General features: G+C 38.6%; 1 protein-coding gene across 5 annotated transcripts; it reads left to right on the top strand.

Annotated features, from left to right (window-relative positions):
- The first annotated feature begins 356 nt into the window (after positions 1-356).
- LOC145477902 (LIM domain-binding protein 2-like) lies at positions 357-14,260 on the top strand. Of its 5 annotated transcripts, XM_081455774.1 has the most exons (14): positions 357-578; positions 1,157-1,311; positions 1,561-1,636; positions 4,101-4,203; positions 4,743-4,921; positions 5,667-5,870; positions 8,419-8,488; positions 9,031-9,084; positions 9,417-9,467; positions 10,499-10,558; positions 11,490-11,703; positions 12,337-12,382; positions 12,704-12,774; positions 13,722-13,847. In XM_081455774.1, exons 2-13 carry the CDS (start codon positions 1,271-1,273, stop codon positions 12,755-12,757), a joined length of 1,152 nt encoding a protein of 383 aa, XP_081311900.1. In that variant the 5' UTR covers positions 357-578; positions 1,157-1,270; the 3' UTR covers positions 12,758-12,774; positions 13,722-13,847. The 5 variants fall into 5 exon arrangements, with proteins under 5 accessions (XP_081311900.1, XP_081311902.1, XP_081311899.1 ...); XM_081455776.1 differs by lacking the exon at positions 12,704-12,774 and having other exon boundaries at positions 360-578; positions 13,722-14,260; XM_081455773.1 differs by lacking the exons at positions 12,337-12,382; positions 12,704-12,774 and having other exon boundaries at positions 401-578; positions 11,493-11,703; positions 13,722-14,260.
- The last annotated feature ends 2,479 nt before the right edge of the window (positions 14,261-16,739 follow it).

Raw genomic sequence — 16,739 nt, 5'->3', positions numbered from 1 at the left:
TCCTGCCCTTCGTTTATTTTTCTAATGATGTAAAACTTTCTTGGAAAAATTTTTTTGTTGAGGGTAAAAATCCGCTCAATAAACCCAAAAAGGCGCTCGCCGATTTTATAAAGTCTGTCCGGATGCCGAGTTTTTATGGCTTGTTTTGTATAATCGATACAACAGAAGGCTATAGTGTTATTTTTGGTGTCTGAGATTGATTTTGGACAAAAAAAGTTGTGTTTAAACCTGTTCAAAGGTCTTCCAAGGCTCCAAGAGTCTTCCAAAGGTTGAAAAATCTGCACTTTATTTCTGTTTCTAACACCACACCTGTTCGCAGCATCTTGACTTTTGTTTCGCGGCAAATGTCCTGAGTCGCTTCCCATTGGCTCAGAGCGATCCAATCAGTGGTCAGCAAACATTGGTGCTTGTTTCAACGCGGCGCTGCGACCCTCGCAATAAAGCAGACATTTTGTTTTGTCCTAGTCAAATGTGGCACCAAAATTATACCATAAACAGATGGATGTACGTTGGGCATTGTAGGTCATGAAATTTAACGAGTAAACGCCTGGGACGACGTCCAGTTTGACCAGAAGAAGGTGAGTAAGGGCTGACTTCTAGCGCTCGAAGTTCGCAGCCAACTTGTTGATACTCGCGAGAGCCTCAAATCACACATTTGTCAACTGGCAATGCTCATATTTGAAAACAGTGAACCAGAGGATTAAGTGGATATGTGAAGTTGCGATTCATTTCACGTGTTATGTGATCTATATCCTGTTAAATCACCCGCGGTATCCGGAAGCAGGGGACGAGACGACGAGATCGAGAGAGGCGAAATTCACTTGCGTTACGCTTTGTATACAGCAAGCTGAAGGGACTAAATTTAGCCTTGAATATTTACTTCAATGAAAGTTAGGTCAAAGAGACGCATAATTTTTCCTAGGTGGCTAGCTTTCGGTTGAAACAGCTGATCAATATTGTTTTTTCTGCAAAACATTACGCCAACGTAATTTTTTATAGAGGTTAATCTGAGTAAAGTTTGTTAAGGTAGAAATGCTGTAGTTATAAGCTTAAACGATCATATGAAGTGAAGCGTACATTTTGTGCAATTCGATCGGGCTCACTGACCCTTTGTTATTGTAATGACTTTGGCTTTCTTTGTTCGAACCTTATTCAGCTCTACCAAGTCTTCTGTTGCCCACCATAAGCCTGAAGAGACGCTCGAAGTTCTGATCGAAGCTTCCAGGAGGCTTCGAACGCTTCGAAAACGGCCGATTCTTGGAATTGGAGGATGCCCAGTGTCCCACTTCCAAGCCCAAGCTATTCAACGGGGTAATATCACGGATTCTTTGCAATATTTTATCTTCTGTTCCGCTGGGATAAACTCGTTCAGGGTCTGCTTGTTTTATGAGCTTCCGTCGTGTTCAACGATGCATGCAACAGACAAACCTTGTCGATTTCATACGTCTGTTTTGCTAATTGTCTATAGCGCTCATTTCGCGTGCTCGTCGCGTTAAGAACCGAGCCGACAGAGCGCAAAAAGTTAATCGATCGTTTACCAATATTTCCTTCTCGCTGTAGGCGTCATACTCCGTATTATACACATCCTGATGTAAGAATACATGAGTTGAACCGTCGCTTACAGCATCGAATAGAGGTATGTAACCACCACTTTTATTCCTTTACGGGCAAACAAAACTTTGGGAATTTTTTTTCCGTGAGATTCGTTACGAAGACTCTGTTTAGAAGTGTTCTCTATGGGGTTCCATGTACAAAGAATTTGCTTTGATTTTTTTTTCTTTGGTATGTAGCTTAGATCTATCTGAAGGCGCGAGAAGATAAGGCAAAGGGGACTAACATGTAAACAAGAACCTACCATAAATATCTTTTATTCATTCGACAACTTAAGTGATTGGAAAATATACTGTGCTTATGTTTCTTTTTGTGCCCTGCAAAGAGATAGGTTAATATTGATCATGACAAACCAGGAAAAAATTGTGTAGTGTGTTAAGAATGTTTAAACTTCTCTAAAAGAATACAGTACTCCTATGGAATACATGAAGTTCCTTTAAACCTATTTTTGCGGTGAAGTGAACAGTTTAGTATGCATATTGCCCCCAAAAAAGATCTTGATAACTATTTAAGACTTACTGAATATACAACAAGGGCAAAAATATGTTATTTTTGGTACAACCCATTGTGGGCATGTCACATGTCATAACAGTGTAATTAATCCTTTTAGAGAAATATGAGAAGCTCTTCCTGTTTGGTTGTTACAATGTTAATCTGACCAAGCCCATCTACTGTTGTGCTGCTGTTCTTTACACTTGACAAGACCTTATGTTTCCCAATATGTCAAAGACCCATAATTATTATCATTCACATGTACAACATATAGATCTGTGATACTAAGATTGTCCTGTCTAATGCAGTAAGTTCCATGTGTTCTGTCCCCTCTCTCCCACTACAAAATACATTCACTATTGTGAAACTTAACCCACCTTGTTTATAAAACACTAGTGAAAGAAGGGGGGCTACTTTTAATGTATGGTCAATGTCAAAGTCTCCTAGCCAGTTAGTTTACATATTTGAAGAATTTGATTTCAGGTTATCTATCGCAGATCATCTGCTTCCTTGATATTTTTTTTGAAAAAAAAAAAAAAAAAATACAAGACAGAATTAAATACAGGAAACCTGTTCCAGTCCTTAATGCCCAAAAAGGCAGAAGACTTTGGGTTGCCGGAGGGTAACTCCAGTCAATTTAATACTCCTGTGTAGAGACACGCTACATGTATCAGACCTATCAGAATAAAGTGTTTGTATAAGAATACATCACAGTGACCCCACCCAAAGCTTGAAATTATACATATACCATAAGGTTACCACACCTCTCTCAAGAATGAAAATACCATTATTGAGAATAAATTGTGGTGTCAACTTTTCCCTGTTAAGGAAACTTTGACAATAAACAGATACTTGTGTGATTTTTGTGGGCTACCTTCACCGAAAAAAGTGACTGAGTTTATGTGCTTTTTTTATGGTTGCTGTGTATAGATCTACAGTCCCAGACAAAAAAGTTGGTACACAAAGCAAGTTCTCCCCTCCCCCCACTTATAATGTTCAAAATCAGGTGATTTTTTCCTTTTTGTTGGAAAAAAACATGACATTTTCCAACACTGATTTGGGGGGATGGGGAAGAAATGATACAGCTCAAGTGTCCCAGCTACTTTTGGCTGGGATTGTAGATTGTAATGCAAAACCAAAAATTTATCCACTCCGGAACCAAAGAGTACATGGACTTTGAAAGGTCACTGGCATTTCTCTTAGAAAACTCAAGTTGATATACTATTAAATAGTTCTCTCTGTTGTATATATGAGCATGCAGTGGAATCCCAATTTTTCGAACCTCCAAGGAAAACGAAAATTGGTTTCAAAAATTGGGTTTAAAATTAAAGTGTTTGACTGAGGAGAGGGAAACATCCTTTGGTTTAAGTTATCGGGAGGTTCGAAAAAATGAGGGTTGGAGAAATTGGGATTCCACATGGGTCACATGTACAGTAAGTTACTCTGAAATTCCAGCAGTCACCATTTCTGCCCTCACCACTGTGTCCCTTCTTTTTGTGATCTGCCTCAGAATACCGAAACAGGGATTGATTAAAGGTTTTTTTTTTTTTCATTTTGAGTGGAAATTTTTGCATGTATTGTTTTATCTGCAGGTGATGCCCTATATTTCACACCCGTGGTAACTCAGATCTAATGCCCAAACTTAAGCCAAAATTGATTTACTGTGGATTCCTTCTTACGTTTTCTGTTGTTTTATCTTTGGTAGCTCAAACAAGTCCTTTATAACTCAACCTTGTACCAACACCAGCTGTGTTTGTGGTTTAATGTGCAATTACTTTGAAACTGTGAAACTTTTGAACAACTGAAGCAGCCAGGCAATATTAACCCACTCAATATTTGTTGGGTTTTAGATTCAATCCCATTGTGAATATTGATCTCTTTATTGCAAGAGTTGTCTGGAGTTAAGCACAGAAATTGCTACTTATTAATTTGGTAGCTTCCTCTAGTCTACTTCAGCTAAGAATGCTTGAGCCCTTCTATTTTTTTTTCTCCTCCAGGATGCCGATAATGTATGGTGGGATGCTTTTGCAGCAGAATTTTTTGACGATGACGCTACCTTGACGTTGAGCTTTTGCTTGGAAGATGGGCCAAAAAGATATTGTATGTCTGATAATGTTCAGCTCTTAACATTCTGTCCTGATTAATACCCATACATTTAAGTATTAATCAGTCATTAGTAGTAGAATAGTTATGTTGACTGTGCCACTTCCCTTCCACAGATTTCTGTGATAAATTCTGCTGTTGACCAAATTGCTTTGAAACAGAACAAGATCGAGATATTATCTTTGGAAAAACCTTCTAAATTAAAAATGTATGCAGATCTAGTAATTATATAAAGAACATCAGAAAATCAAAATGCAACTGATTTGTCACAATGTGTTTGACAACTAAGAGTAAGAAAAATGTTTTTTTTTTTTGGTGAGGCACAAGTTGATTTGGTGTCCAATCAATGCTCTGTGGCCAGTAAATACAGATGGAATGGTCAAACAAACCTACTGTACACACTGTACCTTCTTTTTAGTTGCAAAAAATGTTTCACCAGCTCACTTGGCAATCTACATCTACATTGTCTCACAAAGGACCTTGGTTTTCTACTTTGGTGATCATGTCATGACACATGTTTCTTTTTACTCTTTCAGCTATAGGACGAAACCTAATTCCAAGGTACTTTCGCAGCATATTTGAAGGTGGAGTTAAAGAACTGTACTATCATGTGGTGCAGCCGAAAGAGTCCTTCCACAATAACACAAGTACAATCACGCTGGACTGTGAAAATACCACTATGGTTACGCATCATAAATCTCCAGTCTTCACAAAGGTTTGTAGTAAACCTTCATACCCAGGTATGCGCAGGTGCATGTAAGGTAGTAATTATAGTAACAGGAGCAATTGGAGCACTATTCAGAAAGTAATCAGGCGATTAATTTCAAAGTCAGATAAGTGCCCAGCACGGGGTGAGTTTGAAATTATGAACACAACATTGTTGTCTGAAATGAACAACACATGATCCAATTACTAATTGATCATATCAGTGACAAATTTCTAGTAAGATTAAGTAGTCTTGAGAAACTTCGTTTTAGTTAACAACTGCATCGCTGAATGGAGGTTGGGTGTCTGACACATTCAGGAGCTTCCACTATTGGCAGCCAGCTCCTGGATGAAGGCTGCTCCCATGGCTGGCAAATCCTGGAAACCGAGCCATGAGCCCCCACGCAGAAGACGAGACAGGCACCTGTCACACTGAATTAACAGTGGAAAGAGGGAGGGAAGAGAGGGGGAATGCTTGAAGATGTGCTCCTGTGCAAAACAATGCTCACTTTAAATGCTATGGCTGTGAAGGCCGTCAACACACGTCTCTGTACAGGAGCACATGGAATCCTGGCGCATGGACATATCAACACACCACTGACCACTACGGGAACGAAGGCGCTCTTTGTTGTTAACTGTGTTAAATTGTATTTAACTGCATCAAAAAAAGTCAGTAGTATTTTTCATGAGTTTTACAGCCAGTATTATGCATGAATGTTGTTAACACACCTTTTCGTGATGTTTATTACACCTAGGTCTGCACCGAGGGCCGTCTGTTACTAGAATTCACATTGGATGATCTTATGAGGATACGTAACTGGCATTTTGCCATCCGGCATTACACAGAAATGATCCCACGGAATGTGATTGTCCGGACTCAGGATCCAAACGTTCTGGATCAGTTGTCTAAGAACATCACAAGACATGGGATGACGAATGTCACACTCAATTATCTTAGGGTAAGAATAAAATAATATTAGTACTCCGTAAAATGAATGCTGGACATTCAGTGTTCTCCTTGAGCAGTCAAGGTCAGAGAAAATGGCTGTCTAGTAGTCTTGGGTGTAGTGGCTACTCCTGAGATGAATAGAGTTTTACAAGATATATAAAGAGATATTAATTTCGAACAATATTAGGGTTTCAAATAATCCTGAATTTGACAGAATACTTAGAAAGATAGCAAAAATCGCAAACAAGCAAACTACTTTTGGCTCAGCAATGGTTAGCGGCTTGTACTTTTTGTAAGATTTCATGATATGTCTGTCAGTTAAAAGTGACAACCAAAATTGATGATTAACTTCTGGTTATGTATATGGTGTATTTAAATTTCTGAGGATGGGATGCTTTTAACGTCAAATGAATGCCTCATGTGTCCGATAAAAACACAGCACAGATTGTGAAGCTGAGGTTTCAAGCATTACGCCTTTGTAAGAAAAAAGAGGGGAATTATGGCTTCTGTGTGTGTTAGGGAGTACTTACATTGGGTTATTCCAGAAAAAATACACACCCCCTCCCCCGACGGATGGCAAACTGGGAATTCTTGTGGGAGGGGGGGTTTATGGCTCTGGAAATCCAGGCAGGAGGGGGCGATCTGAATGTAAAAATTCTTCCTCGGGGGTCACATTTAACTTTAACCTCGATCGATACATTTTAACCACGTAAAAAAAGAACTTTGCAATGGGCAATCTTGTAGTCTTTCAGTTTATGGTGTTCTTACCTCAATTATGAAGAACCAGTGCATCGATAAGTGGATAACAACAGCTTTACGACCGGAGAAAACACCATCAACTGAGCATGCAATGCCTGGAACATTTTTATGGTACCCAGTCCACCCGTGCCTGTACCCTGTAACATCCCCAAAAATGCGAAGAAAAGACGACTTAGGCTGGGAGTCAGTTGTACTTTTACTGTTTTATTCAGGCAACCCAAGAACTCGTTTTGCTGGCTAACATGTGTATGCACAATTTGCGTATAATTTCTTTCTTACCTCTTACGATGTGTAACCATAAAATCGTGGTAACGAATTTGCTTGTAGCATTGGGAATCTAAACGACCTCACAAGAGCAGAACTTGTTTATAAACAAATATACTTATTTCGGCGTTGTTAAGTTCTTTAAGTATTTCACATTGAAGATTCCTCATCGGATCTACAAGAGTTTTAAGCAGTATTATCTAGGCTGCTTCCACGTTATTATCCGTGCCTCACGATCGATATGGTAAAAGACAAGTTTATGGAAGCCAGAACGTGGGCATTACGCATGAAAACTTGAACACTTGAAAGAAAGGCAAGAGTTCCAGTTGACCTACAGACCCATAAAGGTAACGAAATTTAAAATTAGTCTAGTTTGAAAAGCTTTCTTAATAAGCTAAGTAAATGTCACACTAACAGTACTAACAACGGGAACTTGATCTTGTGAACACGTGCCAATGTAGGCCGTCTTGTCACAGAAAACTGAAATTATAGTTTTTATTTATAATCACCGTAAGGACTTTTTTCGCTGTAATTTTCTTACATTTACATAATTTTTACGGCTTACGAATTTTTTATCTTGTACTGTGGTAGAGAAAAAGGCAAATGGCGTTTTAGAGGAGAGTGTGAGATCATTCAAACATTAAACACAATCATTTGAATACTGTAATCTGATTTTAAAAATGTTGAAATTTAACCCGCAAAATTTACAATATTCGCCGAGCTTTTAAAATTATAATAAATGGGGATCTTTTGGATGAAATGTTACATCTTTTCCATTGCCTGTTGTTTCCAGTCAGGGCCTTTAAAAAAAGAAGTGGAAATCCGGGCGGGAGGGGGGGTCCTTGAGCTTGGAAATCCGGGCAGGAGGGGGGCTCTAGCGGTCTGGGAAATCCAGTCAGAAGGGGGGGTCAAAAATGCTAGCCATCCGTCGGGGGTGTGTGTATTTTTTCTGGAATAACCCATTATTGTAGGAAAACAGAATGTAAGCAAGTTCTAAGAGTGTTCCAAAAAGTAAATTGTGATAAAATGCCGGAGATTGTCGACATTTTTTATTGCTTACAGTCCACAATTGTGTTGTTTCAGAGGGTTTTTCCTGTTTGAACCCTAGAGAAAATCCCCACCCCTTGAATATGTTGTACTGACATATAGTTGCTAAGATTTTTAGCGAATTTTGCAGTATTTTGTATGTTTTTGTGAATTTCGCAGGATTTTGCGGATTTACTTGAAATTTGTGGCTCTGTGGCCACACAAAATATCAGAAGCCCTGTACTTTGGAGGTTTGGATCAAATCATTTTGAAATATCTATCTGAAGGGTGAATTTACATGTAATCAAAAGAAAATTCGAATTTTCAAGTGTTTCTCTGAGAAGAGCAAGTAAAGGAGAGAGGGTTTAGTTCAATTTACAGTCTCATTATTTGAGTGGACGAGCATTTTTATGGTGTAACAATGTTACTTTTTGTCACAATGTACATTGCCTCTCTTAGGCATTACTGGACAGTCTACTACGTGTTAAAAGATGTTCTATTTCTTGCAGCTTTGTGTTATTTTAGAGCCCATGCAAGAGCTCATGTCACGTCACAAGACATACAACATGAATCCCAGAGGTACAGTTTTAATCTGAATTTCAGTTGTGAATAGTAGGTGATGCTCTGACATGCATCCATTGCTGTACAATCTTTTCTATTTGGCTGACGCCCATGGCTTGAGAGGAGAATTGTTTACTTGTGATCGTAACTCCTGGCCAGAGTTTGGATATAACTGGGAGTTAGACCTTCACAAAGCAACTCTTTTTTAACTAACAACTGTGACTTTATTTTACAAATTCAGACAATAGTCCTTGGTAGCTCACAGTCAGCAAGTCTCTTCTAGAAGAACTACTTAACCTAAACAAGAAAAAACTAAAAAATATTGATAATTATACATGTTGATGCTGCATATTTAGTCAGTACATGAAGTTCCTTCGTGCAAAGAAAATTGTGTCTGATAGGCCAGGATTTTTGCAGTGGATTTTGCAGTTGAGCTAGCAGATTCTGTCCATTTGTGTCCAAATTGTGAATGGGAAAGTTTTATCATGGCTAACAGTTTAAATCTCTGAAGTCAGTTTTTTTCTAAATGCCAACAACTATTATCTTTTTTATTTTGTCAGATTGTTTAAAGTCAACCCTTTTCCAAAGATGGCAAAGAATGTGTGCGCCTCCAGGTAGGACCTCAAAATATTGTTAATATCAGACAGAACCTCAGTAAAATTCCAAACTGGTGCGATGCTGACCAGTTGGCTATTCACGAAGTGTGGAGGAGTTGACTGCAGGACCACCAAACCGAGACCACAAGACAGTGACCCCAGCCGGGGCGTGAACCCAGACAACTTGATCAGGAGTCGCATGCACTAACCTTTAGGCCACTGTCCCTCTCACTCCTTCATACAATCATACATACATGATACCTACATGTACAGTGTGTAGTATATTTTGCCTTGCCAGCTGATCTTGCCTCGCAAATTTATTTTGATTTTGTGCATGGATCTTGTTACAGAGTATAATCACGGTGAAATGATGTGGCAACCCAATACACCAACTACTCCAGGTAAGGACTTTTTATCCCTTGATCAAGATCAAATTCTCCCAACTTTGTTTAATACATTAGCTATGATGTTTTTGGGTAAATTTGTATTTTGATCAAAATGTTTTTCCTGAGTTGATCAGGCTCTTAATTCCCATGTCCTGTGTACTTAAAGTTGTTAGGAAAAGGTAGGGAGAAGATAAAATTTAATCACTACTTCAAGGATTAAAAGGTAAACAGATCAAATCAGGTAATGAACTGAATCTGATTCAAGATTCAAGTCACCTTTTAGGTCTTGAATTGATTGCATTTCTTTTGACGTGGACTCCTTGTTATTACCTGTGCCTCTTACACTGGCATGAGAAAATTATTTTCTTTGTTACTCCTGAAAGGAGTGACTGAGAGTTGAGTGAGGGTAAAATGCTGTAGGAGATCTGTGTAGACCATATCTTATTGGCTAAATTTGGACAATCAGTGTCAACTATATACTTAGACTATACCATAGAAAGGCATCGTCAGCGTGGAATTTCCACTCTTGAATAACAAACTTCTAGTTTGATGGATTATTGCAATGTATGTAAAACAAATGAGTAATTTCTCAGGCCCTTTGTGCATTGAAATTGAGAAAAATCAGTTTATGGTAGCATCAGGAGTTTCATTAAGGGCCAGGCACCTGGTAAATTGACTGGTTGTGAGGACGATTTTGCCCGTCTGGATTGATCATCCAGAGGAAAGTTTTCCTCATATTTTAGAAGCTCAGTCCAAATAGTTTTGCCCACCTGTGAAAACCAGTCACCCTCCAGCTGAAAACATTAATGAAACCCCGGGTGATATGTATCTAGCTAGTACTGGTGATTTTTCTTGGCCTTAAATTGTTTTATTTACAGCCATCTTGGATGAAAAGACATTTTTTGGCTCCTTGTTGTTTTCGTCATTTTCTAACACAGTCAAGAACTGTTAAATATCATTAAATCTAAGATGGCTGCATCCTTAGCAATTTAAGAACAAGAAAATCAGGTCCTCAATATCTGATATATACTGTTTTATACCCAAAGGATCCCCTTTTCCTAAACTTCTTGAGAGAACCTTGACTGGGCAGCCTGCTTCCAAAAAAGGTTAGCCTCAGTTCAAACTGTAACAGTGTTTGATCACAGGACGACCCGTTTGGTCCATGACAAGATCCCATTATGCCCCTTCTCTATTGAAAAAATCCTGTGTTTGTCACGACCAGTTGTTGTACAAAATTAACATCAAATTTTGCTGGACAGATTTCCAGCAGATCTTGTGGTCAAATACTGTTTTTAGAACTTTTAAAGGCATGAAAGTATTGTAGACCTATTCAAACCCAGTGCAACCAATGTCTGTCTGTGCTGAGTGGCCTTCCATCAGAGATGAGTGACAGATCACTGGACTGTGAGGCAGATATTTTGCCGTGGCTCTAGATGCGTCATGTAGTCAATTGTTTCTACCTAAGTGTGTTGATATTCACACAGAATGTTTTCCCACTGCTTTCAGAAACAATCACGTATTTGTATAATCCTGTTAAAAGTAAATTGTTATGGTCTCATGATTTTGCCCAAGGGATGGCTCTAAAAATATGGTAATTTTGTATTTTTTCTGCCAGTAGAAAAGTGCTACATACAAAAATGAGCTTCCTGAAATCCCTTTCTTCAGTTTTTCAAGTAGTGTAACTCGATTCAATTAAGAAAATTAACGATATTTTTTCATTTAATTTTGTATGCCTCAGAGAAAATCCCTTGCAGAAAGTAATTTTACTTGGTTTTGCATAAATATTTTGCGGGTTTTCAATCTTCTGTGAGATGTTCTTATTTGTAAGTATGTCTGCTATTAAGTCCCAAAGGACAGCAAAGTGCAGCTTACTCCCTGCTAGAACCCAGTGAATGCCATGTGACAAGTTTAGTTCAATCCAGTCTAGATAATTAAGATTTACCTTCTGATCTGTTTGTAAACTTTGAAGAATCCTGTAATGTATGCATCATAGCTTTTCCACCGATGAACAATTCATATGGCTTGGTTTCCTTGCAGCAGAAACTCCACGAGCCCCAAGGCCAAGGCGGAAACGCAAGTCAACAAACGCAAATTCATCAACACCCAACACCGGGATGAACAGTACCTCAAGTAAAAAGAAATCACCCAGTACAGCTGGGTTTACACTGGCAACACAGGATGTTATGGTTGTTGGCGAGCCATCTCTGATGGGCGGGGAATTTGGGGATGAGGATGAACGGCTTATCACAAGGTGAGGATTTGATGACGTATATTTTGAACAGGGATCAGATCCGTAGCAGAAAGTCAAAAGTCCTGTCGAATGACTTGATTAATTTGATTCAAGCATAAATTAATGTTATGCAGCATTTTGTTGATTAAGAGGATAAAAACCATGGTGATTGCACACAAATGGTTCAGTCAGCCAATCAGTCAGTCCATCTGTTCATCCATCTGTTTATTATCTGCCCATCTGTCAGTCAATCAGTCAATCAGTCAATCAGTCAATCAGTCAGTCAGTCAATCAGTCAGTCAGTCAGTCAGTCTGGCAGGCAGGCAGGCAGGCAGGCAGGCAGACAGTCAGTCAGTCAGTCAGTCAGTCAGTCAGTCACACAGTAAATGGTTTGAACCCTGGAGTATCATTTGTTTGTAGTGTGATCGACTGGTGAGAATAGCTCTGAATAGAACTGTTGTTGGTGGCTGACGTTTTGCCAACTTGACAAAAAATGAGGGTTTTTTTTCGTTTTTAAGGCATACTACAGCCTTACAAATTTTGGTTTCCTAAGACTTTCAGATAGTTTTATTACTTGGCCCGCTTAGGTCTGAAAGTTGTGAAAAGTGCACCGGTAAATAAAAAATAATGCTTTCTGTTCACTTCAAAATACAGATTGGGTTATGAAGATGGTGATAGTGGTTTTCCTGACTTTTCTTCGGTAAGTGTAGATCCTCCCTCACATTTTAATTGACCTCTGACAAAGTTATGAATAGATGATGAAAAACCTCCACATTGTCATACAGTGGAAAAATTGGTTTGCCAAACAGCGAACAACAGTTTTGAGTTATACCGCATGAAGCACAAAGGCTGTGAGGAAGTTTGGTGAAGTATCCCAACTATAAATAGAAGAATTTTTGGTGCAAGGTTGTTTGAAACTGTGTTTCCTCCAGTAAATTTTCTTGCTTTATGTACAATAGGGTCGTTTTTTTTTTTGTAAAAGATCATTTTTGTTCTTTACGAGTTATTTTTATTTTGTCAGAGGGAAATTGAAGAGGGAGGATTTACCGAAGGAAGCTCAGAACACTTGCATTAACTCTTTTCAAATTTAAGGTCAGATCATACATTCTCTTAACTTGATAGCTTACATATGATGTGACTCGCTTTGGGAGAAGTTGATTCTAAAGAACCTTTGTGGCAATACATGTATGCAGTGCAACTTCATGTACTGTAAACAAAGTGACGTAGACAATGATAACTCATCACATTACCGTGTAAATAATTTCCACTTTATTGAACAAGCTGAAAAGTTGTTTTGCACTAAGGACTGAACAGCTCAAAGAATTCAAGTTAGAATTCGATTTCTTATATTCAGCAAGGTGGTTTCGTCTTTTGTTGAGCAACTAACCCCAGCAGTAGTAGCTGCGGTGTAATAAATTAATTGTCAGTTTTGTAATACGTATTTTTTACAACGAACAGAAGCATCTTGAAAAATAGCGGTTTATTAAGGTAGAAAAACTTTAGAGACAACAATACGCAAAAAGGTTTGAGGAAAATTGAGACAGATCGTGAACGAAGAACGTGAACAATAATTATTCAACTGGTATGCTGTCGGTGACAAATATACTTTAAGCAAATACAATTTTCCTGAGATAATCAGCATGATTAATACTCATATTCTGGTTACTTGAATTTTAAAATTTTATGCTTTAAAGCTGTTCTTGTAGTGTTTTTGTTGTTGTTGTTGTTTGTTTTTTTTGGTATTATGAGCACAGATGATCAGCTTTTCTTCAGCAATATGCCTTGAATTGTTCAATCTACTTTTGTCGACCTGGCAAACTTGACCAACTTGTTCTGGAAGACCTGGTAACCTGCTGTTTTCAACCAGATCAATCCGCTTTCGTTGAGCTGTCAAATTACAGCGATCTTTTACTTCTGTGTTTGCATTGTCTAAATGTGATTTTGAGATTGCTCACATCACCATGCAGTGATTGCAGGTTAATAGTATCCCTCTCAACCAATCAAATTGCTGAACTCTTTTGATTTCTCTCTCTTTCCAGGCTGGAGAACACTCAGTATGATGCCAGCAATGGCGTCGGCGACGACGGAGACTTTGGTAACAGTCCCCCTATGAGTGGAAGCCCTGGTCTCTGGACTGGAGACCGAAAACCAAACCAAGAGGACAGTACAGGAGACTAACATGACGTGGCTTGCATCCATTCAAAATGGGCATCGTTATTTATCCTCGCAGATGCCCGCTTTAATATTGCGCTTTCTTGATCTTACATGTCCTGAGGACATTTCAGTACAGTGTACATGAGGTCGCATGAACTTCCGACCATCGTTTGTAAACGGTCACTCTCTAAAAGAGTTTAAATGTAGAGATTTTATGAGGGTTGTTTAAAGTTATTTATGTTCTTTCTGATCATCTTCTCGCTGCAGATGTAATGTCGACCCGTCGTTACCCTCTTGTATTCTCTTTTTATTAGTAGAGTTTATCAACATAAAGTATTTTGCATCCGTTTTGTTTCTGTTTTTTTGTTTTGTTTTGTTTTTGTTTTTTTGTTTTTTTCATGGAATAAAAAAGTTCTTTATCTTATTGGTGTTAAAAAAGAGGTTGTAGAAACAATGATTTATCACAGCCCTGCTGGTAGCACGGGTGCTATTTGTGACTCTGAAACAGTTATCAAACTACTTTATCCAGTCACATATTGCTCTACAGACTAAAAAAGTCAGTTAGTGAACTGTACGTCAATGGTGTTTTTGTGTTCAGCACCCTTAAATGTTGCGTAGCAACGTCGAGCAGACTTGGTCGTTTCTCCAAAACAAATTTCTAGAGAAAAGCATTCCTATATTTCCAGTCTGTAATAAGAACGGTCTTTACAGCATTAGAGTATTGCTCGATTTCTTATAATGGCAAACTTTTTTCTGGCATAGGTATGATTGCAAGGAGAGAATTTCCCTTCAATGCTGTCCTGATTGCAAAGAGTTCTAATTATCCACTCAATTATCTAGTCTCCGAAGAAATAACCTAAACAAGCAGAATGTATTCGTTCTATTTGTTTGTTGTTGTTTTTTTTTTTCCTTACAGCCTTGCAAAATATTTCTTCAAAACAAATGTAGCTCTCTCTCTTTCTCTTCGAAGTTAAGGAAAAGGAGAAAGGTCTAAGTCTGCCAGCATTTGTGACGAGATTTTATCAGAAGACTACCAAAATGCCTGCCTTTTTTGAACTCTTCAAACCCACTTTAGCAATGTTAGAAATAGTCAATACCGTACGTGTAATGTGTCAAAGCTTGAAGCTCGGCGTATACAGCATTCCTAACCATTGCAAATTATTTTAGTTTTGTTGTACAAAGAACAAAAGTCAAAGTAACAAAACGCGTTATCTTATTCCATTCAATAAATAAAGGTTATACAAAATACATTACCGCCACTTAGGCCTGTTTTGTTTGTTTTTATATTATTTTGTTTTTGTTATAGTTTCTTTTTACTCATTTTTTGGTTTGTTTTTTAAATTTCAAATTTTCCTGAACGGGTTAGGTTCCGGTAGTGATAACGAAGTAGGAAACCATTTTTCGTGTTTCAGTTGAGTTACAAACACTTGTGAAAGTTTAGGGGAACTTGGAAAAGATGTGAAAACACTTGCTTGCAGATGGTGTACCCAGACCATTTCTCATTCTTCTAAACTAACTCGTTTCTTAAAATTGGTAGAAGTATGTAAAACTTTTGTTGCTAACAGTTATCTGAGTCAAACAGGGAGATGTTCGTTTTATAATGTTGGATTCCAGACGTCTTTAAGCAAACAAATTTGGGGTTTTTGATGTAATGCATCAAAAACGACTTTTCCAAACATCGAGAAGAGAGTTCAAATTTTCAATCGAAACTAAAACTAAAGAGAAAACGGAAAAATAAAATCGTAAAAATTTGTGCCAAAGGCCACTTCCGAGAGTCCTCTTGCCTGTGTGAAAACGAGTCTTCGCGCTAAACCATTCAAGTGAAAGTGAGTTCCGCCTAGAGTTTCCTCATTTTCATATGAAAGGTTTTGAATGAGGATTCGTTTTGAAACAGGTAAACTATTGTTGTCAACTCTCGCCTTGCGGACACCCCGCTATAACGGACACCCACGGGCAGGGGAAGGTACATCCCCGGCCGAAGCCACAAAGAAGTGTGTGAAAACAACTACCACTATTACGGAATTCAAACACTTCAGGCGGTCCGTCTGAAACTAACATTTCTGTAGTTCTCCTCTCGTTACAACTGACATCTTGGACGTATTGAATGACATAATTCCCCTGCGGTTTTGGAATGTTTACTAGTCTGTACTCTATTTTGACTTACATTATATGATTATGAATCGAGGCAAATGTGTACTGCAGATTAAAAGAAACTGGAAATCGTAAGAGTATAGTAGTACGAGACACTTCATAACCGACCAAACGTTGGGTCATTTTGATCACACACCGCAATTACGGACTCGCTACTACCGGCACCAAATGAAAGTCCCGAAGGTGTCCGCTAGCTATAAGAGTTGATTGCAGTTTGAGAAACCTGCATGCATCACTTACGATTGGATGAATTCTAACATTCGTTTCTAGGGCTTGCCTGGTCGGGAGTTTTGGTGGTGATGAATGTAAATCAACGTGTTTAAAAGAACAAAAAAAAACGTTTCTGGAAACGTATTTTTGGGCTGATTGAATGAAAAGCAACAAGTTTAAGGAAGCTTAAAACCGCGCGGCTACAGTTGAATTGAAGTTTCCCGTGTTTGGAAAATTTTAGGAAAAATATTCTCTCGTAAGTATGCAGCTACCAAGGGATTTAGACTGCAAAACAGTCGTATTTTTTGCGAATGCGGGCGACGGTCAATATTCGAGCGAAAGGTCTGAAGCGAATGTAAAAACGGCGAGGGAGAATGGGTGAGGCTCGCGCGCTTCACACACGAGGATCGCGCCTTCCGAAAACGTCCACAAACGACTGTTTTGCAATCTACAAGGGATTTGGATCGTGTATTTAAGATTATGCGTATGGCAACTCGTCCCGTCTTGGCTCCAAGAAGTATGAGATCATCTGTGCTCAAATT

Source organism: Orbicella franksi, chromosome 2 (genome assembly GCF_964199315.1).
Source record: "Orbicella franksi chromosome 2, jaOrbFran1.1, whole genome shotgun sequence".
In the NCBI taxonomy this organism is placed as follows: Eukaryota; Metazoa; Cnidaria; class Anthozoa; order Scleractinia; family Merulinidae; genus Orbicella; species Orbicella franksi.
This window is presented reverse-complemented; position numbering and strand designations above follow the sequence as displayed.

What these genes read in the sequence shown, in the direction of transcription:
- LOC145477902 (XM_081455772.1), top strand. Translation starts at nt 1,271, where the DNA reads ATGCCCAGTGTCCCACTTCCAAGCCCAAGCTATTCAACGGG. An exon ending in AATCTCCAGTCTTCACAAAG is followed by an intron (nt 4,922 to 5,666) that starts GTTTGTAGTAAA and finishes TATTACACCTAG; the next exon opens with GTCTGCACCGAGGGCCGTCT. An exon ending in GATGAACGGCTTATCACAAG is followed by an intron (nt 11,704 to 13,721) that starts GTGAGGATTTGA and finishes CTCTCTTTCCAG; the next exon opens with GCTGGAGAACACTCAGTATG.